Genomic DNA, 21,658 nt, shown 5'->3' on the forward strand with positions numbered 1-21,658 from the left:
TTTCCTATGGCCTCTTCTTTTTGATGGTTCAAAGGTTGCACCATCACTTTTTTCAGAAGATAAAGAATTTGAGGAAGATGGAGAAGAGGGTGACCTCTTTCTCGCCTTTTTCTTTCCTTGATCTTTGTTGTCTTGACCATCACTTTCATAAGAGGAAGAGGATGAAGAAGATGGAGAAGAGGGTGTCCTATTTCTCGCCTTTTTCTTCTCTTGCTTTTTGTCATCCCTCTTTGAAGTATGGTGTGGAGAAGTATGCGATGGTCTTCTCCATTTTGCAGGTGATGGAGAGCGTTTAGCCCGCCGTCTTCGTGGAGCCATCTTCGTCGAGGTGGCGGGAGACTCACTTCTTTCTCGTTCCTTCGGTGGAGGCTCTTGAATTCTCCTTTGAGAAGGAGATGCGTCATCAAGGAGCAAATTTTTGAGCCCTTCATAGGGATCCTCTTCTTCTACCCGAACCGGAGAGAGACCTCTTTTGGAAGTCTCACAAGGAGGCTTCCTAGGTGCCCTCTCGTCATGGTGGGGAGCCTGGAGAATCCCATGAGCACGAAGCTGCCGTTGCACTTCACTTTGGAGCTTGCTCATTAGCAAAATCAAAGTTAGCTTGCTCATTAGTAGCTTGCTCATTAGCAAAATTAATTTCACTCTATTTACTATTGTCAGCCATTCTAACAACTTTTAGGTGTAAACTTTTTAGGTGTACTTTGGCACTTCAAGCCCTAGTTGCTACTCCTCTTTACCCCTTTAGAAAAAGCACTCAAGCTACCGTAACCGTCGCTCGAATACCATTAATTGCAAGGAATAGAAGAGAGGGTTGTTCAACACCAAAATAGCACCGGCTTCTGTCAAGCTTCTAATAGCTCAATAGTGGTTAAGCCATAGGAAATCCCCGTAGGACTCCACTATTAAGACCATAGCTCTCGACGGTGATGCCGCGTAAACTGCACAAAGGTAGGCGCACTGCAAGGCTGAAAAATCCCTATTCTACTTACTCACATGCAATTAATAGTACCAACCATTTATAGCTAGCTTGAGGACCTCCCTTCTTGAGCAAGAAAAGAGAAACCTTCTGCTCTGATACCAATGTAACATTTAATGGCCTAGTAACTTGTGTGTAGATAGTGAGCATTTCATTAGAATAGATTCCTAATGAGATTAACAAGAGTGCTTGGGTGGAGAAAGCAACAAAAAGCATAACACCTAGTTAGATAGCATGAACAATACTTCAAAAGAGAGAGAAATTAAGCAATTGACAATAGTTGAGGACCGGATTTGCATGGAGCCGGTCCCCCCTCCAAAAGGCTTTGTATTATGGTTTCTCCCATCAAGAGAGACATTTTACAATACAATTTCTTGTGTTCCTTCAATACTAGCTAGTGCAATGAAGATGGAAACTTCATGCACTACGCAAAACACTTATGAAACACAACATCAATTCCCTCACGGTCTCAAACCCAAGACCTCACACACCTTCAAAGATGGTGAGAGCTAGCAGGGTATGAGAGGAAGAAGGAGTATTCTTACGAGAAAGATGTACATCTCCTCACATAATCACTCATATTAGCATAGCTTAGCTTAGTAATGAGCATGTAGAGGAGATGAGCATGCAATGAAGCTTGGCTCTTGGTTGGATTTGCATCACAAAGCCAAGAGTTGTTGGTGTAGGCCTTCCTTCTAACAAGCTTGGAGTAGGTGATAAGCTTTCCGTTAAAGCTTGAGAAGGAGAGAGAGTCTTCTTTTCTTCACACATGAGCTAGTGTGAGTGTGTAGGTGATAATGCCTTTGAAAAATCAGCCCCCTCTCTCTCTTGGTCGACCCCTCTTGCTATTTTCTCTTGTTAGCATCCTATTGGACCTCCCCAAGCTTAGGCAATGGTAAATAAGCAGCATAAGTGATAGCCTTCTGACATGTGTCCCCATTTCCGCTTTTGTGAGAGCTTTAGGTAATTATTTAATTCAACTAAACTCTCATTGGACCCCTTTGCCTCCTGGCCAATAGGAATCAGGTAAGCCATTGGGCTCCTGAATGCTCATTGGTCCCCTTGGGAGACTGTCCAATAGTCTTCTAGAGAGCTTAATTCTTATTGGTTCTTTTATTAAGTGTTTTTAAATTAATTAAACTAGATTGACTCTAGCCTAATTCTCATTGGTCCACCTCCAAGGCCATCCAATAGGCATTGGGTACACCTTGTGGGCATCTGGGCTAAGGAGCTGACATGTGTCCCTCATTCCCCTTGTATAAAGGGAGCTTGTGTGTGTGTGTGTGTGTGTGTTAGTTTCTCTCTCATCCCCTACTTGCAAGGCTCGCTCCCTCCTATGTAGGGATTGACAAAGACTTTTGGGACACACACAAAGCATCCAATTCCCCCCAAGTTTGACCTTTGGACACAACCTTTGAATTTTGGAACCTTAGCATTTTGGAAGTCTTAATGGGGTGAACCTTAAGGTCTTTTAAGTCCATTCTTGCACATAGCGCTTTTGCAGATGGCCCCCCTTTGGATCCCTATTTTCCCTCCTTTGGATCCCTACTGTGGCCTGTCTGCTAGCTTAACCAATGTTCTAGCTTTTCCTCCCCTGGCACTTCCCCATATTAAATGATCAGTTTAACATGAGAAAATCATTTAGGAGAATTAGATATTGATTATTATGACATTGTGGACTGATCATGTCCTCGTGGCATGGCACTTCCCTTTACTCTATGTACCAGCTCTCGTTCACCGCATCACTTCAGGGGAGGTTTGTTACCATATACATGTGGTAGTGATGTGTGTGAACACACTTAGGATCGCCGGGGCATTTTTTTCCTCTTTTAGAGGTTCCCCCCCCCCCCCCCCCTTGCATTGTATTTACGCCCACCATTCTAGAGCTATCTATCTTTCCATTGCACACTAAGTAATACACTCTCTTATGTGTGCCTTGAGCTTCCAACACATTTATCTAGTATGGATAGCTCTACCTCAAGTCAGCTGAACAAGATGTTTTAGTGCAAGAATTTATAGAGGTCAATGTAGACGAGTTGCTAAGTTGTCTAAGCTACCCACAATACAAGAATCTTCTAGATGGTTCCTAGATGGATAGCGGCCCGAGCTAGCACATGGTGAACATGCATGATGTGGTGCCATGCATGCCAAACCTGTTGACATACCCAACCTTTGCCTCGGCCTACAAGCATGTTAGTCAACCCATTTACTTGTACGAGGATGCACTTGGCCAAATGACGTCTCGCCTAAAAGACGGCCATCCCAACAAGCTCAACTTGGGCTTCTTTGACCATAAGACAACTTTTTCATGAGTGTGGTGCTTCAACCTGTAAATAGATAATTTTGGCCATTCTATAACAACCATGGACAAATAATTTTGATAATCTCAAAGTGTCGATTAAGCCCCTTGGTAAGAGTGTGCGAGACCCGTTGTGGACGGGTTAGGCCGCATTAGCTGGTACAATAAAAAGCTCAAGACAACCTTAGTATTGGCTTCTATTTTGAAAGCTCCAGATTCGAAAAAGGTATTCGATCGGGTCACCACGGGAGCGTCTGGACTCTTAGCCCATGCACATGCAGCCGACGATCGACGGAATATCTGCAAAACCCATCGTAGGCCCACCAACAACGGTGCATGGCCCTGCACTAACCCACCGTGCTTTCCACCGCTTTCATCGGAACCTCAGAGCTACTGCCTTGCCGATCACAGCGGTGAAGAGCCGTTTGGGTGTCGCAAAGCAAACTAACTCGTCTCCAAGCCCTGTGAACGACAAAAAGGGAGCCGCAGTTAATGTGCAACGTTTCCTTGGGGCAAACAACTCTGCATGTGCGGAAGAAACCGGTGGCCTCTGCTTTTGCTCGACTTCAATCGGAACGCCACTGATAGCTTGCGCACATGCAGGTCTCCAGTCTCTGCCTCCGACCCAAAAGTGCATGAAGCCCACCAGAACCCCACCACGCCTTGCACTTAGCTACTGGGGCTCTCACCGACACCACCGAGACGTGAGTAGGCGAGCCTTAACGGTCACCCCCGACGAGGAGCCGTTTCCTTGGATTTGAGCGTTGGTATTGGCTGTGGCACAAGACATATCAGCAAAAGCGTTGACCTGTGTCGTGTTGACGGCTGGAGTTGGAGCATGTGCGCAGGCCTCCGGCAGATGGCCTTCATTCACCCTCAATCGGTTAGCCATCGGAACAGCTGCATGTGCGCAGCCTAAGAGACATGTGCATGTGCGCAGGCAATCTGGGCCTTTGCGGACATAAAATCTAACCAAACATGTTCAAGCGGACGGGGCCCGGGGGTATGGGCATGTAGGCCAAAAATCAACTATAGGAAGCGGCGGTAATTTCTCCCCCTCGTCTCTCCCTCTCTCTCTCTCTCACACAGACATACAGACGTCGCCATCGCTCGTCGACACTTCAAGTGGAAGGGTCTCCGTACTTCTTTCATATACAAGTCGTGACCAGCGAGCCGTTCGACACCGAGGGAGGCATTGAGCGCGGGGAGGCAGGTGTCATCAGCTCACTTGTCTCTCACAACCTTGTGCAGCCAACCCAGCTCTAGCGCGCGCGCGCACAAATACATCACAGAGCCCCTCTCTTTACCCCCCCCCCCCCCCCCCCCCCCCAACCCCCACACACACACACAGACGCCCACACGCAAATGCACCTCTTCCAAGCTCTCTGCCATTGCTAGCTGCCAAATTTAGCTAGCTGACATTTTTGTACTTGCTCTCATGGAGGGCTCTTCTCTTTTGTCTACAAGCCATGGATGGCTCTTCTACATTTTGGTAATTGGCATCCCTGTCCTGCTACTCAGCATCTTCTGCTGCCTATTCTTCAGGAAGCCCTTCATCAAGTCTCTGAAGGGAAAGCATGTGTTCATCACTGGGGGGTCGACTGGGATCGGACTTGCGATCGCTCGCACGGTGTTGCGGGAAGGAGCCGTTGTCACGCTCATTTCTCGGAATGCAAGCAATCTTTCCTCGGCTGTGGAGTACTTGCTGGGGGAAGTGCCCTCGACCACAAAGGAGTGCATTCGGTGTGAGGTACTTTTTGTGCTCTATGGCATTGCTTCCTTCATGGATTTATTTAGCGTTAATACTATATGAAGACTACCTCCCGCCGCCACCTCCGCCTCCGACAGTGATGCTGTGTACTGGCCACCACAGGAACTAGAGCTTTCTTCTTTTCCCCAAGAGAATGCCATTAAGGCGGTTTCTCTCAAAGGGCCACTTTTAAAGCTCAGAGATCTTGTCAACTGGCTCTAGCTCAAGGTCTCTAGTGCTAGCTCAGTTTGTAGAGCTTGAGGCCCTTGCTTGCAAGGTCTTGCCCATTTTGACAGCTCGTGTGACATGCAGCCGGCTGTTCCCTAATCCATACGATGGGTTGGCCAACCTTATCCGGTCCGGAACACTCACCTTAAGAGAGGGGTTGCCTTCACCTACTGTGGGTGCAGTTTAATTTTTATACTCTGTTGATGTTTTCTGTATTTTTTGAGTTTGCCAACACAATGGGTTCGGCGCTAGGGTGGATCCGCACGGTGGGAGTAGGACCCCTTGCTAATCGTCAACTGCTTTGTCTCATACTTGAGCCAGCACCATTTGTCCAACGTGGCGGGGGTAGAAGAAGCGTTTTCCAACTCTGCCGATTTCGGTAGAGTTGAGAAGCTTGAACAACGTTTGCTAACGAAGGCAGGCTAGGGTAAAACTCTAGCCCGTATCTCTACAAACTAAAATTTCTCATGAAAATGAAGGTAGTATAGAAAAGTTTAAAATTCTTGCTGCTGCTCGCTTTTTAGCTTTCAATATTTTGGCTTATTTCCTTGGTTATTTGTAATTGAAGTTTTGGTAAGGAATCTAGAGATGTAATACTCCCAGACCTTTTTATTGCATTGGGGAAAAACATTGTTACAGCATAAAGAGGCCAACTTTAGGCCACCTAGTCGAGCAAGCAGTCTGCGAACAACACCATGGACAGAATTGCGTGTGCAAGGGTGCAAAACGAAGCCCGTGCTAAACTCTATCAGCATCTAAAAGCTTAGCGCGAGCAGCAAAACAGGGCTCACGATCCTTTAGGTCTTCCTTTGGGGGCCAGCTTTTTATTGGCCCCTTTACCCTGGTTTCTTTCCTTAATACAATTTCCTGCTCTTTTAAGTTAGAGAAAGCATTGTTTTATCAACTTGTCACGAGTACTCATTCAATTATCCACATGCATCGGGTAGGTGTAGCATTTAGGTAGTGGCTCTTTGTACCGTGTCCTTTTGTTTCTTGTTGTGCTCACCCGTTTATATTAAATATTCCGTTAATGAAAAAAGGCACATTCCATAGTCCCACCTTGCAACTTGAATGTTTCAATGTTTCTCTTGTTTTTTCATCTCTCTTATTTTTGGCCTCCATAAGGCCTAACCAAGTAAAGCATTGATCACCTAAAGAGCAAAAGAGAGAGGCGCACAAAGTTTTGAATCCAAGTTTTTCGTTTGCAAATGATTACCTTCACTTAAGAGCCTCACGTCTTCCTTTTCAACCTTTTGTTTTAGGGAGGTCCTTATATTTAGGGCCCGCCATTTTCTTTTCAACTTTTTGTTATGCAACGGCCACATGAGCCTTCATCTTGTCTTTTTCCTTTATTTATTTTTGGGTAGAAGCCTGAAGGGGCATTAAGGCCCTGTTCAGACGAGGGGGCAATAAGAAAAAGGAATATTACCAATAATACCTCTCTAATTTGTGGAAATTCCCAAAATACCCCCAATATCTTGTCATGAATTCCCAAAATGCTCTTCACATTTTCCAAAATACCTCTAGTGGTTATGAGACTATATTTCTCTAAAGATAAAAAAGTTTGTAGCTTTTCATAAGAAGAGTGATTGTCTATCAATACAAGATGCTAAATTTCCTTTTTCAAATGAAGTAGAAATTGTATTAAAAGAAAAGCTGAAAAGTATACAAGGACCCACACCAAGGGGGACGATCACCTCGAGGACAACAGATTACAACATGAAGAGTAAGTCTTTCATAAGGAATTTAGGGGCATAGTTAAAACATTGGGATCTTTTTCTTCTATTGAGGCCATTCGAAAAGCTTTTGTAGACTTGAGACAGATGATAAGGGATCATGGACTTATTGCTGGGAATTGTTAAAGGCTTGATATTCAGACGTGGATAGTTTGGAGGGGGTTTATTCTTTGGTTCATATGGCTAAGAAGGAATGCAGTTCTATTTCACTCTACTTCTTATCACTCTTTTGCCCTTCTGTATGAGCTCAAGAAATGCTCAACTTCACTTTGTAACAAAGTCTATACTGTAAAACTAGAATTTGAGTTGGTTATGTAGGCGTTGGAGATGAATCGCTTCATTATTTTTAGACATAATTGCCTTTTTTTTGTGAGGTAATCTGCGACAAAATACATGCTAAGCACTCAAAACGGGATCTCAATTGTCAAAAAGGAATAAAGATTAGAAAATCTTGAACAATCTGACTAAAATAGATAAAAGGGTATTTTGGGAATTTTTGTAATTTGAAGGGTATTTTGGGAATTTCCACAAATTAGAGGGGTATTTTGGTAATTTTCCCTAAGAAAAATCTAGGGAGCGTGATACCTCTGTGGAGAAGTCCCTTTGGTTGAAAGCATTCTCGCTCATTTCTAGACCCATAGACAAATTTGCCCCCAAGTCCCTTTCCGTATATGGTTGCCTCAAACTTGCGGTTGAACGGTAGACTACCTCGCTTATGTTTGACTGAATCAATTGCACTATTGGTGCATCTTCTCTCATCTCTCTCTCTCATCCAAGTGCTCACATTTAAAATATATTACTGTAAGGTGTCTTTAATTCTAGTTTTTTAAGCTTTCCAAGACCTACACAACGTGTCTTAGCTTCAAGAACAACACAAGGCAAGTAAGATGCACTATAATTTGCTTGTAAAGCTTGGGATTTGAGTGATGTAGATTATTAATCATGCTAATACAGGAAAAGCAATGTGACCAACCATGCCTCTTATGTTAATGTGTGTGTCTTTGCTCGGTGTGTAGGTGGCAGATGTAGCTGATTATGCGGCATTGTCGAGTGCTATCGAGCGGGCCTTTACATGGAGGCCAATTGATGTGTTTGTGTGCAATGCCGGGCTTACACGAGGTGGATACTTGGGTGATGGACAATTGAAAGACTTAGAGGTTACTGTGCAAACCAACTTCATGGGGAGTGTGAATGCTCTTCATGCTGCCCTTCCTCTCCTCAAGCGCCATAGCTGCAATAAACCCGTCTCGATTGTCATCACGGCTTCCCTTGCCTCTTTGGTAAATATCATCAACCCTTTCTTTGGAATAGCTTGCCATTTTTTGTTATAGTTTCTTTGCTTGCCTTCTGATCCCTTATAAATAGTAGCAATTTTGAAATCTCTCTCTCTCTCTCTCTCTCTCTCTCTCTCTCTCTCTCTCTCACACACACACACACACATACACAAACTAGTGTTCATAGAAAACGTGTAAGCAATTACAATGCACCTACTACGTTTCGGTTTTTACATGTGGATTTTTTTTTTTGCAATTTGGAAGAATTGCAAATCTTTCCATAGTTTAGTTATAGTAATAGTAATCTCACAAAGTTTTGGAAATAGCCCAATTTTTCCTATTTGTTTAGAAAATGCTTTTTGGGAATAGGGAACACTGACACACATGTGCCCGTGCGTGCGTTGCACACACACATAAATACCTAGAATGCACTTAACAATGCTCTTTGCCCTAAAAACGGAGTCCAAAGTGTGTGCAATCCATACCATTGCATTTTTGTAGCACTTAAATCTGAAAACTAAAAGAATGTAAAGAGCTTGGCTTTTTTAGAGCTCACAAGGTAAAGAGGTCACATTTTAGGGTGAATTAAACCAAAGGGCCCATTTGCAAACCTAGTTCAAATCATGGATGCTACTTTTGAAGATACACAAGAAGTTTTGGACAAATTCTCACAATAATTCCCACATTATGACTTACCTCAACATCATGAGCTTTTGTGAGGGAGGCACGGCATACCTAGCTAGGTACGATTGGGGGTAGGGGACCATCGGCCCTGTGGGGGGGCCGGTGGTCCCTTGCCCCCAACGTACCTAGCTAGGTATGTGGTGCCTCTCGTGCAGAAGCTCATGGTGTTATGCATTGTATGAAAAACATTGAAAAAGGCTCCCTTTTCCTACATGAGAAAATTTCTAAGTCTTCTTGTGATATTGCATGGTTCTCTTTTCATGTAGTTCTTCATGTATGGTCATGCTGTTTATACGGCAACCAAGTTTGGAATGCGAGGACTTGCAGAAGGGCTTCGTTTTGAGCTCTTGCCGTATAACATGAAAGTGAGCTTGATTTGCCCCGGCTTCACAAGCACTCCTTTTCTTGATGAAGGTATGCATTATCCCTCCATTGTTATCATATGATGTAGCCGTTGTTGTTATGGTATCATTGGAAATTGAGTTTGTTAAAAGTTTTTGCTAGGCGTGGATCTATTTTCTTGATGAGACATTGACACAAAGCACATTTTTAGGTTATGAGTGGGAAGGCAATGTGAATGAGAGTGAGTAGGAAGACAAAGCACATTTTTAGGTTATGAGTAGGAAGGCATTGTGAATGAGAGTGTTCTTTTGTCCTTCAAATTGGAAGAGAATCTGCCCATTTGAGTAGGTGCCGCGATCTTTGAAAATAAAAAGAAGAGAAGAATCAACATTGGCTCTCCTCATGCAGTTTGCGTTAAAAAATCGACACTCAGCATGTCAGAGCTATTGTGCTTGTGGTTACAACAGTTTGCAGAGGGTCAATCTCTAGGTTGCGTGCACGTGAGTATATGTATTGGCCTAGAACACTGAAGGAGATGATGAGAGAGTGGGTAATGTCTTCGGGTAAAAGCATGGTTTGGTGGTACAAATTCTCCACTATTGTAGTGGTTTTGATCAAACCATTCACACAGTCCATCCAAGAAATGTTGTTCTTATATGTATATGTCTAAAATCTAAGAAATGCCACCAATAACAATGTGTCAATTGTCTTCTGTGCAATAGAGACATTTACTATAAGTGGTTCTCAAAGACGATGCTTCTTTGCGTTGTCTAACCATGCTTCGATCCCTCTGTTAAAAGTAGGAAGAAACATTGACTTTGCACCAGGCCCAATTCAACAAGCTTTAATCAAATGATTCAAATTACTTGCAACAATAGTCTACAATTGCTCCTAAGAGTTCAAAGAGTCTATAAAGGCCTTATGTAGGCCGAAAATAAAGTTGTAGTAGAAAATTTTGAATGTTTAAGTAGAATTTCTCTTGCTCAAATATAGTTTGAACCTTCCCAAAGCGAGCTACACAATGTATTTTCCCCATGAAATTATTATTTTCCCGAGCCTTGCACAAGAAGGTTTGGACAAATTCTCACAATAATTCCCAGTTGCTACTACCCTCAAATATCATGAGCTTCTGTGAGAGAGGCACCGTATACCTAGCTAGGTACGATTGGGGGTAGGGGATTGCCGGTCTGGTGGGGGGGTAGGGGACCTATCATGAGCTTCTGTGAGAGAGGCTCCGTATACCTAGCTAGGTACGATTGGGGGTAGGGGATTGCCGGTCTGGTGGGGGGGCCGGTGGTCCCCTGCCCGCCCCAATCGTACCTAGCTAGGTATGCATTGCCTCTCGAACAGAAGCTCATGATGTTATGCATTGTATGAAAAACACTGAAAAAGACTCCGTTTTCCTACACGAAAAAATTTCCAAATCTTGTGTTGGAATCTATACTCTTTGTGAAGCAGCCTCAAATTCAGGCTGCTACGTGGCTTCAAATCAAATTCAGGCTGCAGCAGCCGACGGGGAGTTGATGGGTCGCGACTCATAGGGAGTGGAGGGAAGGCTGCTACGTGTCTTCATATTCAGGCTGCACAGTCGACGGGGAGTTGATGGGTCGCGACTCGCAGGGAGTGGAGGGAAGGTGAAGAGGCAGGGAGTGGAGCTGGTAGCCGTTGTCACGAGTCACCAAGCTGCTGCCATACTCTCTCTCTCTCTCTCTCTCTCTCGCCCTCTAGCTGAAGCAGGAGCCTTCACAAAGAGAATCTCTCTCTCTCTCTCTCTCTCTCTCTCTCTCTCTTTGTGAGTGTCACACACACACACACACACACACACACACACACACACACACACACACACACACATCAACTTAGTATGTGCTGTTGAGCAACCAAGGCCCGCGCACCCGTGCATTGTGCTACAGTTGCGGCCACTGCTCGAATCGAAGGGCAGGAGACGTTTGTATGAGTGTGAGTAGAGCAAGTTCGCAACAACTATTTGTCCGTCAATCTTCTGTCTCTCTCTCTCTCTCTCACACACACACACACCCACACACAAGTAGGTGGGAGAGAGCTAATCAAAGAAAGAGAGAGAGGCTGGCTGCCACTAATTGTAGCAGATCAAGAGGAGCATCAGGTCGTGTGTCCACTGTCGCCGTGACCAAGGAGCATCTCCACCCCCCCACCCGACCCCGTTGCTATGATCACACTTATAGCTCTCTCTCAGATGAGGTGCAACGCATTCATTGTAAGGATTCCGAAACGGCGGAGAGAGAGAGAGAGAGAGAGAGAGAGAGAGAGAGAGAGAGAGAGAGAGAGAGAGAGAGAGATTTTGTTGATGAATCAGTTCATCATTATCTTCTACATGATCACCTCCGTCATAGTCGAGGAGGAGCTGCAGGCAGAACGCAGGGTCCACATGCTAGGAGAGGGTGCCCTACTAGGCTACTTGAAGCTCGAACTGCAACTCGAGAATCTCTCATGTTAGGAGCAGCGAAAGAGATACAGCTCAGCACATGCAAACCAGACGTTTTAATAATTTCTAGCCACATTTGTAAGAGAGAGTGAGACAGATATAGAGAGAGAACTTAGAATATAGTGCAAATTTGAGATCTAAAATCACGTATCCTCTTCTTGCATTCAAGATGTCGACAGCTCTGAGGCCAAAAGACACTATCAGAAAATGGAGTGACAGTGGAGAGAATTTGACGATCGGGTGTAATTAACCCGAGTGCAACATCTCACTCATCAAGCACAACATGAGAGCACACCTCCTAGGGAAAGCACAAGCCCAGCTGGGAAGGGTCGGGGAAGAGGTTTTGCCGTTGGAGAGGGAAAAAGAGAAGGAAAGTCTGCCGAGGGGGGGGGGGGGGTGTGGGGAGAGAGAGAGAGGCTCTCATTGGCAATCTACACACCTCAAATTTAAAGTGATATATAAAAAATGAAGATTCTAGGTGCTGACCTTTTGAGTTGCTAACGCTGTTGGCTGGCAAATCAGCACCAAAGTTAGCTCTGCTAGAGTTAATTTTGATGGCAACACGCTAAGGATGTCTTAGCAGTTGATGGTGGTGGCTCTGCTACTCTCGCACGAGTATGTGCACCTCTCTCTCTCTCTCTCTCTCTCTCAAACAGTAGCATAGTAGGAAAGCTTGAATCAATGCAATAGTTCCAGTGCATTTGCTAGCATGACCTCAAGGCGGGCATCACAACTGCGCCATGGCTATTAGATTTGTTGCGTGAAGTCATGCTATTTAAGATCAAATGCAGCTAGGGCTGCGCCTGTTAGAACCTCTCTCTCTCTCTCTTTTTTTTTTTGGGACAAAAAGCACTTCAAATAGCAAACAAATTATAAATATTAGATTCATACCTTTACTGCTTCAAGGCACGCAAGGGTGCAACATCAAATAACAACCAATACAGTGAATCCAAGAGAATCTCTCTCTCTCTCTCTCTCTCTCTCTATATATATATATATATATATATATATATCTCACACACACACACACACACACACACACACACACACACACACACACACACACAGTGCATAGGAAACAATGGCGACAAGCTATTTGGTTCAAGGTGGAGCCATCGTTGTGGCCTTTATATTCCCTTCATTGGGCTTGATTAGGGAAGCTTTTTTACTTTCAATATCCTCATCGTGGTACCCATGAAGGTCCATCGCAGTCTCTAATCAAATATACTACATGCATTTTTGTGTCGGCCGTGTCAAGAAGCGTCTGATCACAATTGCCCCCAATATACTGCCCTTGCACTAGCCACTAAGATTGTTGCAGCAAATGGCCTCTTAACTGTCCCAGAAGGACCCTTCTATGGAATGGGCTGCTAATTTCCCAGCACCCATGCATGCGTCAGACTCTCCTCAAGGGATTGAGCCAAGGACCTGAGGGGGCCAACTGCCTAGCCATGTGTATCGGCCTGGAGTCAGCTCCTCCCTCGCCTCGGCCAAGGACCTGAGGGGGCCAACTTCCTGGCCATGTGTATCGGCATGGAGTCACCTCCCCAGTAGAGGCGACGCTTCACCTCACCTCAGTAGCAAAGGTTCGACATGATATTTTAGCCATTTTTGCAAAGTAAGAAGATGTACTCTTGATACCTATTGTTCTCATATAGTGCTACATGTCATAAACTTTTGCTTCGAAGGCATCACATACCTTAGGTCTATTATTATATAAGTTAATGATACACACACAGAGAGGCCTCGCAAAACACGTAATTCTATAACCAACCCACCTACATACACGGTTGTGTAAATACATAACCACATTAAGAGAAGACTATGAAACCTTTTTCGTGCGCTTTGTCTAACAACCAGCTATTATATCTATTCAAAAATTCTAGAAACCTATACTCTTATCACCTGTATGAGATCATGTATTTAAAAAGAAAACTTCAAAAGAAATTGCAAAGCAAAAGCGTGATAGTTAGAATTCATGGGAGGACGAAGAAGTGAATGTATCCATGGTCTTTACAAGTCTAGCCTGAGTAAAAACATGAGAGAATTAGGGAAAATCAGTCATAGTGACATGGATTGCATTGCTATGAAAACCATCAAGGTGAACTCATTCAGCTTATTGACAACATGATAATTGTTCTAAAATGTGTAATTCAACGTGTTTAGTGCCAATGCCGGTTTAAATGTGGTAAGTCAATTATAAATATACTACTAGGTATTTTTAGTTCTTTTTCGCCACTGAACGCGACGTGACACGTCCTCTTGCTCTGCAATGTTAATTGAAAAGAGTACATAGGCGCACGAGTGATTAACACTGAGAGAGAGAGAGAGAGAGAGAGAGAGAGAGATAGAGAGAGAGAGAGAGAGAGATTAGACTATAACGATGAGAGAGAAACCGAAGAGCTAGACAGGTATGCTTCGGCAGCATCCGGCCACACTTGATATGGAGAGAGAGAGAGAGAGAGAGAGAGAGAGAGAGAGAGAGAGAGAGAGAGGACCACCCACGAGAACTGGATACAGGACTGTGCGCGCGCGCGCGTGTGTGTGTGTGTGTGTGACAAAACCCATCCAAAGAGAGAGCCACTCAAAGTTCTGACATGTGTGTCATTAATTTAAGTTGTCATAGTAAGAGCGAGCGAGACTCGCCAATAGGCGGGTCGCGCAAGCTAGTAATGATAATGTTGGTTGGTGTGGCAGCGGACAAGGAGGAGGAGATATGCAAGCTGCTCAAGTGGGTGAATTTGTACAGCCGGGCGTGGGCGGAGTCGGCGGAGGGCGTGGCCACCCATACTGTGGCGGCCTTGAAGGCGGGCTCTTTTCTGGTGACCACCAATCCGCTGGGTCTAGTCCTGGCCACTCTCGCTCGTGGCTTTGTCCCCTCGGACTCTCTCCCTCGCCTTGTGTTCGAGCTCTTCTTCTTCATTCCCTTCAGGTACTCTCTCTCTCTCTCTCTCTCTCTCTCAAAAGTCTGGAGTTCAAAACCCGTTGCATGGATCTTGCCAAAGAGCGCACACCGAAGCTCCGTGCATAAAGCTTCTTCTCCTGTTCTCTCTCTCTCTCTCTCTCTCTCTCTCTCTCTCTCTCTCTCAACATAAAGCTGATATACGTGTACGTGTGTGTGTACAGGTTGTCGTCCATGATAATCATTCCTATTTTCCGGCTGATCGTTTGTCGGAAGCGGGCAGCTGCCACTCATGTCTCTCCCTCCTTCTACGATCTCTAGACTATGTCAACATCGGCTTGCTTGATATTCGATTGCCTTCACACGCCACTTTCAAGTATTTAAGTAATATGGTGTTCTTTTTTTCTTTTTATAGCAAAACTCACAATTGTGAGTGAACTATATTAATCAACCCAAATAGTTACAAGGTCTTGTCATGCTTGTGTTTAGCCATGACATCATCCAAGGACCCAAATTACATCGGCTATCAGGGTAGCGACCCCAACCAACTTATCCTTGATACATAAGGTCCATTATCATGTTCTTCTGCAAGTAATATGGTGTTCTAAGTATTATGGTTAGAACACCATGTGAACACCACCTCTATTGTCAAAGTAATAGCATTCATTCCAAAAATTGGAAGGGTATCTTGAGATTATTTGGGAGTTTCATTTATGTCAACGTCGTTTTGATAATTTAAGTTTTATTGCTGGTTTAGATTCCAAAAGTAGTATTTCTTTCAGGTAGTGAAGGTTCGCATTAAAGTTCGAATTTTGAGAAGTATCTGTGAGTTTCGATCTGAGGGCATTTTGATAATTTTCATTTATCGCTTGTTTAGACTCCAAAATCAGTAATTCTTTCGAGTAGTATGGGTTTTGCATTTCTCAGACTTGGCTGAAGTTTAACTTGAAAACTATAAAGCGGCAATGATATAAACCTTGAAACTCCACACGTAGCTCATAGTGTAACGTGGGCATGTCGCAAACTATAGGATATGTCACATTCTTTTTCCTTCTTTAAAAAGAATTTTCACCTTCGAAAAATTACATTGGAAGGAATAGATCTAAAATTGTCGCACATAGAACTCTACAAAAAAAATATTTCCATTTGACCAAAACAATGCTTAGTTCTCTTTTCTTGAGTGAAGTATTTTCAAGCTCATGAGGAAGAGAGTAAATATCTACGAGATCTATAATCTGATGGTATGGAATCAAATTATTCGAATCCCCAAGTGTTTTCTTAAGCTATTATACTACTATAAAAAAGAGTGGATTCCACTTGTCTTTGGTAACTTGAGCTTGCATGTTCTCTCCCTTGTCTTCTTAAGTATTGTGTATGGATCACAGTACATAAGATATAATTTTTAAACATAGTTCAATTTTTATGGTTTTTGATTTTTGCTTTTTAAAAGAAACCTTAGTGTCATGTTGCGTTAGGGAGACTTTCTTGTTTTCGGTGCATGGTGGAGACTTACTTTAAATGTTTATTTCACTTTCATTTCATATCTCGACATGTCTTGTTATTTCATATCTTTTTTTTTTTGTGCAAAACTTACAATTGTGAGTGAATTATATTGATCAACCCAAAAAATTACAAGGTATTGTCATGTTCGTGTCGAGCCATGATATCATCCAGGGATCATAATTACATCAGCTATCAAGGCAGCCATCCCTACCAACCTGCCTCCTCATCCTTTTGTTATTTCACATCTTGACATCTTTTGATTTTTTTTTGCATTCTATTGTTTTAAAATGTTAAAATGAAGCTTCACCTTGCATAATTCTAAAAAAATATAGATCTAGTCCTCGCCTTCGGTGGCCTCTCTCTCTCTCTCTCTCTCTCTCTCTCTCTCTCTCTCTCTCTCTTTGCATATCACTATGTAATTGGAGTCGGAGGGCGCATAGACCAGATGAAGGAGGTACAACCACGTGTGCGGGGGTGGGAGAAAAATCCCTCTCCCTTTTATAATAGTATAGATACACACATATTTATTTATTTATTTATATGTATATATATATTTATTTATTTATATTTACACATAGATAAATCAATAAATAAATATATATAAATATATATCTATATTACACACAAATATATATATATATATATATATATATATATATGATTTTTTTGATGAGCTTTTTGTTTAACATTTCATTCCATAGCCTCACATGGCTTGATTTTTCTTGTAGTCTAACTTAATTCTAGTCAATATTCAAAAAGTCTCTTTTATTAAGTGGTCGTTGGCCGAGTTTCCTCTTCACAAAGAAGCGAACCGGTACTACTAACATAAATTGAAAATTTGTAGAATTTTTGAACTATTTTCTCACATATTTTACCGGTTTTTCTTCCTCTATCATGATTTGCAATCGGCTAATATTGACATTCAATCGGCTCAAGGCTAAGCTGAGGCAATCCTTTCTCGAACAATAATTCAATTTGACCCCAACCTAATGATTTTATCATTTTCTTATTGTTTTAGAAAGTAATCTTTTCTCAGAAGTGAGGTCAATTAAACTTGTCATCCTTTCTGAGAAGTGAGGTCTCTTATGAGAGTCAACATATGTTTTAGCTTTATCTTGACCTTTTTTTTTTTACTTTTGCAAAACTCACAATTGTGAGTGGATAGTATTAAGAATAGAAATATACACCAATACTCGAGCTCAGATCGAGCATTGAGGGTCAAAGGATTACAAGTTATCTGCTTGGCAGAGAAACCACTCTTACTCCTCGGCTTTCTTAATACTGCGTGCCGCCTTGAGCAATTGTAAGCATTTCATTATAATGAGCAAGAACTTGGCAATGAAAACACACTAATCACTTCTTCAAACAAGCTCAAATGGCAAAACTTAAAAGATACAAGTCACCTCGCATTTGTTAAAGAACTTTACAAACAAGGAAAGATGAAGATTCTGAAGCCAAGCACAACGTTGAAGTACCACAATCTCAATTGTTGATAGTAGAAAAGCATGTACAATAGTTACTTTGAGATAGGATACTCAGACTCTCTCACTTTGCAATGTGTAGCATCAAAGCTTCTCTCACACCAAGTGTGAAGCTTACAAGGTGATGACTACACCTAAATCCTTCCTCACATATAGAGTGTTGGGGTGCTTTGTGAGATATTGCAGATGGTTTGCAAGAAGGGGAGGGATCTATTTATAGGTTGGAAACCCCTCATTAAGATTAATGAAAATCTTACTTTACAAACTTGTCAAACTGAGATTACGATCTTTTTGAATATCAAAATATAGTGGGTCTTCTTTGTCTGCTTAAGTAATGGATGTGGGCTCAAGAGAGACATTACTAATGGTAGATAGAGTGAAATTAGAGAAGTTAAGGAAGGAAAGAGAGAGAGAGTTTTTATTATGAACATGTCTTGAGGTGAGGTGCCTTTTAAAGTTAGATCAACATATATTTTGTGTTAGTAGGTTAGTGGTTAGTGTTAGTAATCACTAAAATGTTAATGATACATTTAAAATGGATATAATGAGTTGAATGATTAAAAGAGGATGGGTGAATGAAGTGAGGGAATTCTTGTGATGGTGAAGCTTTGAAGAAGTTTGGACTTACCCTTGTGTAGATCGTCAAAAATGATTGGAGATCTTTTTTCTTTCTTCTCTTCTTTATGTCACCACCACCAAGGTTGATTACCGCAATGAAAATGGAGATTTGGTTGATGAGGTACCTCAGTTTGTAGAGGTTAAGCATGATTTACATACTGAATTTTATGTATATAGAGAAGAGGTAAGCAAGAATTGTAATTTAGAGGTAATGAGACATAAAGAGGTTGTAAAGTTTATATGAGAGCTATGGAAGTGAGAGAAAAGTGTAATGATGAAGAGGGTGAGAAACCATGGAAGGTGCATGTTTGAGTGAGGGATGGAGAGAAATGGGTATGTGTTTGTGTGTGGAAGTGTAAAGGAAGGTGAGAGAAGACTAAGGTGACTTGTGAGAAAAAGTGGATAGATTTGGGTCCACCAAAAATCCATATCTCACCGATGGTAGCTATAAAAATTATAAAAAAATTTGAGGTGATTATTATGTTTGTGGGTTATATTTTTTTATTTTTAGCACTTTCTCAAAATCGGGGTGGAACTGGATGCCAAAAAACCCATCAAAATATATGCTTTTTTCTCAATGTAAAACTCTTCTTATTGCCCCCCTTTTATTGAATTTGCATAAGGCTCCAATTGTGAGCCACTCCTTGAATGAGCATGATCTAATAGATTCATGAGGGTTTAAAAATATGCATGGATTATGATTATTTACAAATATAATATATGGATATGATGAAAAAACAGGTTAGTTTATAAACAATTTATGAAATCTAAAATAGTGTCACATATATATATAAATATAGAGAATCAAATGAGGGGGCTCTTATTTGTTTCTATTGATATAGGCCTATTTACAAGAAGTAAGAAAAAATGCATGTAGAAAATTATAATTTAGTAAAAGAGAATGACATGGTGAAATGTATTTTTGTGATTGTTCTCTGAAGTGGACTGACGCCAAAATTTAGAGGCTTGGATGAAAGTATTTATTCATATAATAGAGAGAATGCACAATGGTAAGAGAGTTATGATAATAGTGAGTCAATGAACATAACATACTTAGGCAAATAATGCGCACTTAGATAAAAATATTTAAATAAATATCAAAATAATTATAATAAAGATTCTTATATTTAAACCCTATATACAATGAAATAATTACACAAAAATGAGCTGTAATATATTTTCTATTTTATTTTTGGCTCAACTAGACCAGTGACTAGGTAGGTGAGATTTTTTAGGAGATGAAAAAAGTCCTCTAACTCACACACGCCTTTGTACAATGAAAATGTGAGGATAGCCACAATGTTTAAGTGATTTTGGTAGGGTGAGGTAGCTCTCTATGGAAAATATGGATAGTCGAAAAATGGATATCACTGGAACAACCATGTCAACGTCTAGCAAAGACCCACACTGGGCCTGACTATTGTAGAGATTCTCTAATGTTGATGTTCTCAAGCTTCTCCTCATCAGTCCCTTGTGCTTCTGTAGTCCAAGACTCTGTGTTTGCATTGTAGAGTTTTTCATAGCAAATGAATTGGCTTCTACAATGGTAAGGTCTGCTTGAGGCTCAAACACTATTTATTGATGAAGATTTTTAGGCTCTTTTGATTGAATGGTGGAGGGCTCTACTTAAGGGATAAGAGTTTCAATGTGCATTTATTTCTCACTCCTTTCCTCTGCACGATCTTCCTTCTAAAACCTTCCCTCAGCATGTTGCATCTCTGGCTCCTTGGCCTCTACATTGCATTCCTCCTTAGTACCTCTCTCTGCATCATGCGTCTTTTCCCTCTCAACCCCTCCCTCTACATGATCACTCTTCTCCTTAGCCTTTCCCTGTGCATGGTCTTTCTCTTCCTCTTCCTCCCATCCTTCTCATCTGATCTGGCAAAATTTGAGGACTCTGGGAGGTCCGTTGACTTGCGTTCCTCACCTATCATTGTCATTTCTACCATATGGTGATCCAACACGCTATCTTCTACATCCAAACTTACAAGATTTGAAATAAAGAATAGATGCTAGATAAGTGTCGCATGGTATTGATGCAAATGTTGTATTGTGTATTTATTCGATGCACTCTGCAAAAAAAAGGAATTGAGATTAATCCTTATTGCTCTACAACCACCATGTTATTGTAATGCTTTGCAAAATGGCTATGAATGGCTCTAGTGCAAAGAAGCTCTACAATAATCACTCAAAATGGAGGAGACATCTCCATCCACATGAGTTTGCATCCATTTGATTTGGCACTATGACCAGTTCTTAATTGCCACATAGCTTGCCATATGCATGCAATAATGTTTTTATACAGCAAACATACAAATTTGTCATCCAACCACAACAATAATTGCATGTAGACGTAATTCCACATGAAACTAATTTCAAAATATGAATAGTCACAACCTTAACTTTGGATGGGTTCCTCGAATTGAGTTGAGAGTCCATACCACTAGCTTGTCAAGCTCAATGCATATGAGGCTCCAATGGTTGTTGCTCTTGTATGGAAAATTTATTGTTATGATTTGGAGTAAAGGGCAATGCACAAAACATCTCTCTAATGTTCCTTGAGGGGTTTTCTTCATTCTAAGAAGGACACACATTTGTGGATCCAAGATATATATTTTGAACTGGCTTTGTTGAGTAAGTTGGCTCTTGATCAAACTACAAACAGTTAATGGAAGTTATTCTCCATTCCAAAGCCATAAGCTAAGTATGCTAAAGCTAGAGAATGCAACTTACGTTAGGTATATATACACAATAGAATCTGTTATCTGTGCATCTGGATCCTGCAATAGTATAGACAAAATCAATTCCTAGTCTCCTTGAACCATCTACTAGTGGTATATCTACTAGCAGTCCATCCTTCATTGATGATAAAATTTCATTGTTTCCCACATCTATCTCACACGTTATTGTGTCGTAGCTTTTCTTCTCTTCTTTCACAGCAACTGTGACTTTTTGTTTCTCTCTTCTTGCTCTCCTCTGCACGCCGATTTTTTTGCTTAGCTTTGGCTTTGGTATTGACATCGTGGGTGACCTCTATAATTTTCACCTTTGATTGTGGCCTTGCTGGAGGTATGAGAAAAATCTCCCTCATTTTCTTGTCTATGAATTCCATTGGGCACAAACAATTTATCATATGTCCACCTTATTCTCTTTAGTGTTTCACTGTCCTTATCCATAATGGTCAACCTGTGTGCATGTCTTGCAACAATAGTTATATCAATAAAATAGTCAAGCAAAAAGTCCTCTGCTATCTCTTGAAGTGCCAAAAGTGCAATGGTCTTCCACCTTTGTGCCAGCACATGCCTCTTCAAAGATTGATCTGACCAATCTCTGAAAGGGAAGCTTTGATACAAAAAGCTTAATGCATTTCTGAGCTTCCTTGATCTCCCTAAACAACTTTA

At 41.8% G+C, this 21,658-nt stretch overlaps 1 protein-coding gene across 3 annotated transcripts; it reads left to right on the forward strand.

The window, feature by feature from the left end:
- Positions 1-4,474: 4,474 nt before the first annotated feature.
- Positions 4,475-15,352, forward strand: LOC147445618 (3-dehydrosphinganine reductase TSC10A-like). 3 transcript variants are annotated; one of them, XM_086525068.1, is made up of 5 exons: positions 4,475-5,025; positions 8,006-8,269; positions 9,214-9,361; positions 14,406-14,685; positions 14,880-15,352. In XM_086525068.1, the coding sequence occupies exons 1-5, from the start codon at positions 4,714-4,716 to the stop codon at positions 14,974-14,976; spliced, it is 1,101 nt and encodes a 366-aa protein (XP_086381194.1). In that variant the 5' UTR covers positions 4,475-4,713; the 3' UTR covers positions 14,977-15,352. The 3 variants fall into 3 exon arrangements, with proteins under 3 accessions (XP_086381194.1, XP_086381195.1, XP_086381196.1); XM_086525069.1 differs by having other exon boundaries at positions 4,476-5,025; positions 14,424-14,685; XM_086525070.1 differs by having other exon boundaries at positions 4,484-5,025; positions 14,451-14,685.
- The last annotated feature ends 6,306 nt before the right edge of the window (positions 15,353-21,658 follow it).

This window comes from Adiantum capillus-veneris, chromosome 12 (assembly GCF_014529385.1).
Source record: "Adiantum capillus-veneris isolate H3 chromosome 12, ASM1452938v2, whole genome shotgun sequence".
In the NCBI taxonomy this organism is placed as follows: domain Eukaryota; kingdom Viridiplantae; phylum Streptophyta; class Polypodiopsida; order Polypodiales; family Pteridaceae; genus Adiantum; species Adiantum capillus-veneris.

What these genes read in the sequence shown, in the direction of transcription:
- LOC147445618 (XM_086525068.1), top strand. Translation starts at nt 4,714, where the DNA reads ATGGAGGGCTCTTCTCTTTTGTCTACAAGCCATGGATGGCTCTTCTAC. An exon ending in AGGAGTGCATTCGGTGTGAG is followed by an intron (nt 5,026 to 8,005) that starts GTACTTTTTGTG and finishes CTCGGTGTGTAG; the next exon opens with GTGGCAGATGTAGCTGATTA. An exon ending in CGGCTTCCCTTGCCTCTTTG is followed by an intron (nt 8,270 to 9,213) that starts GTAAATATCATC and finishes CTTTTCATGTAG; the next exon opens with TTCTTCATGTATGGTCATGC.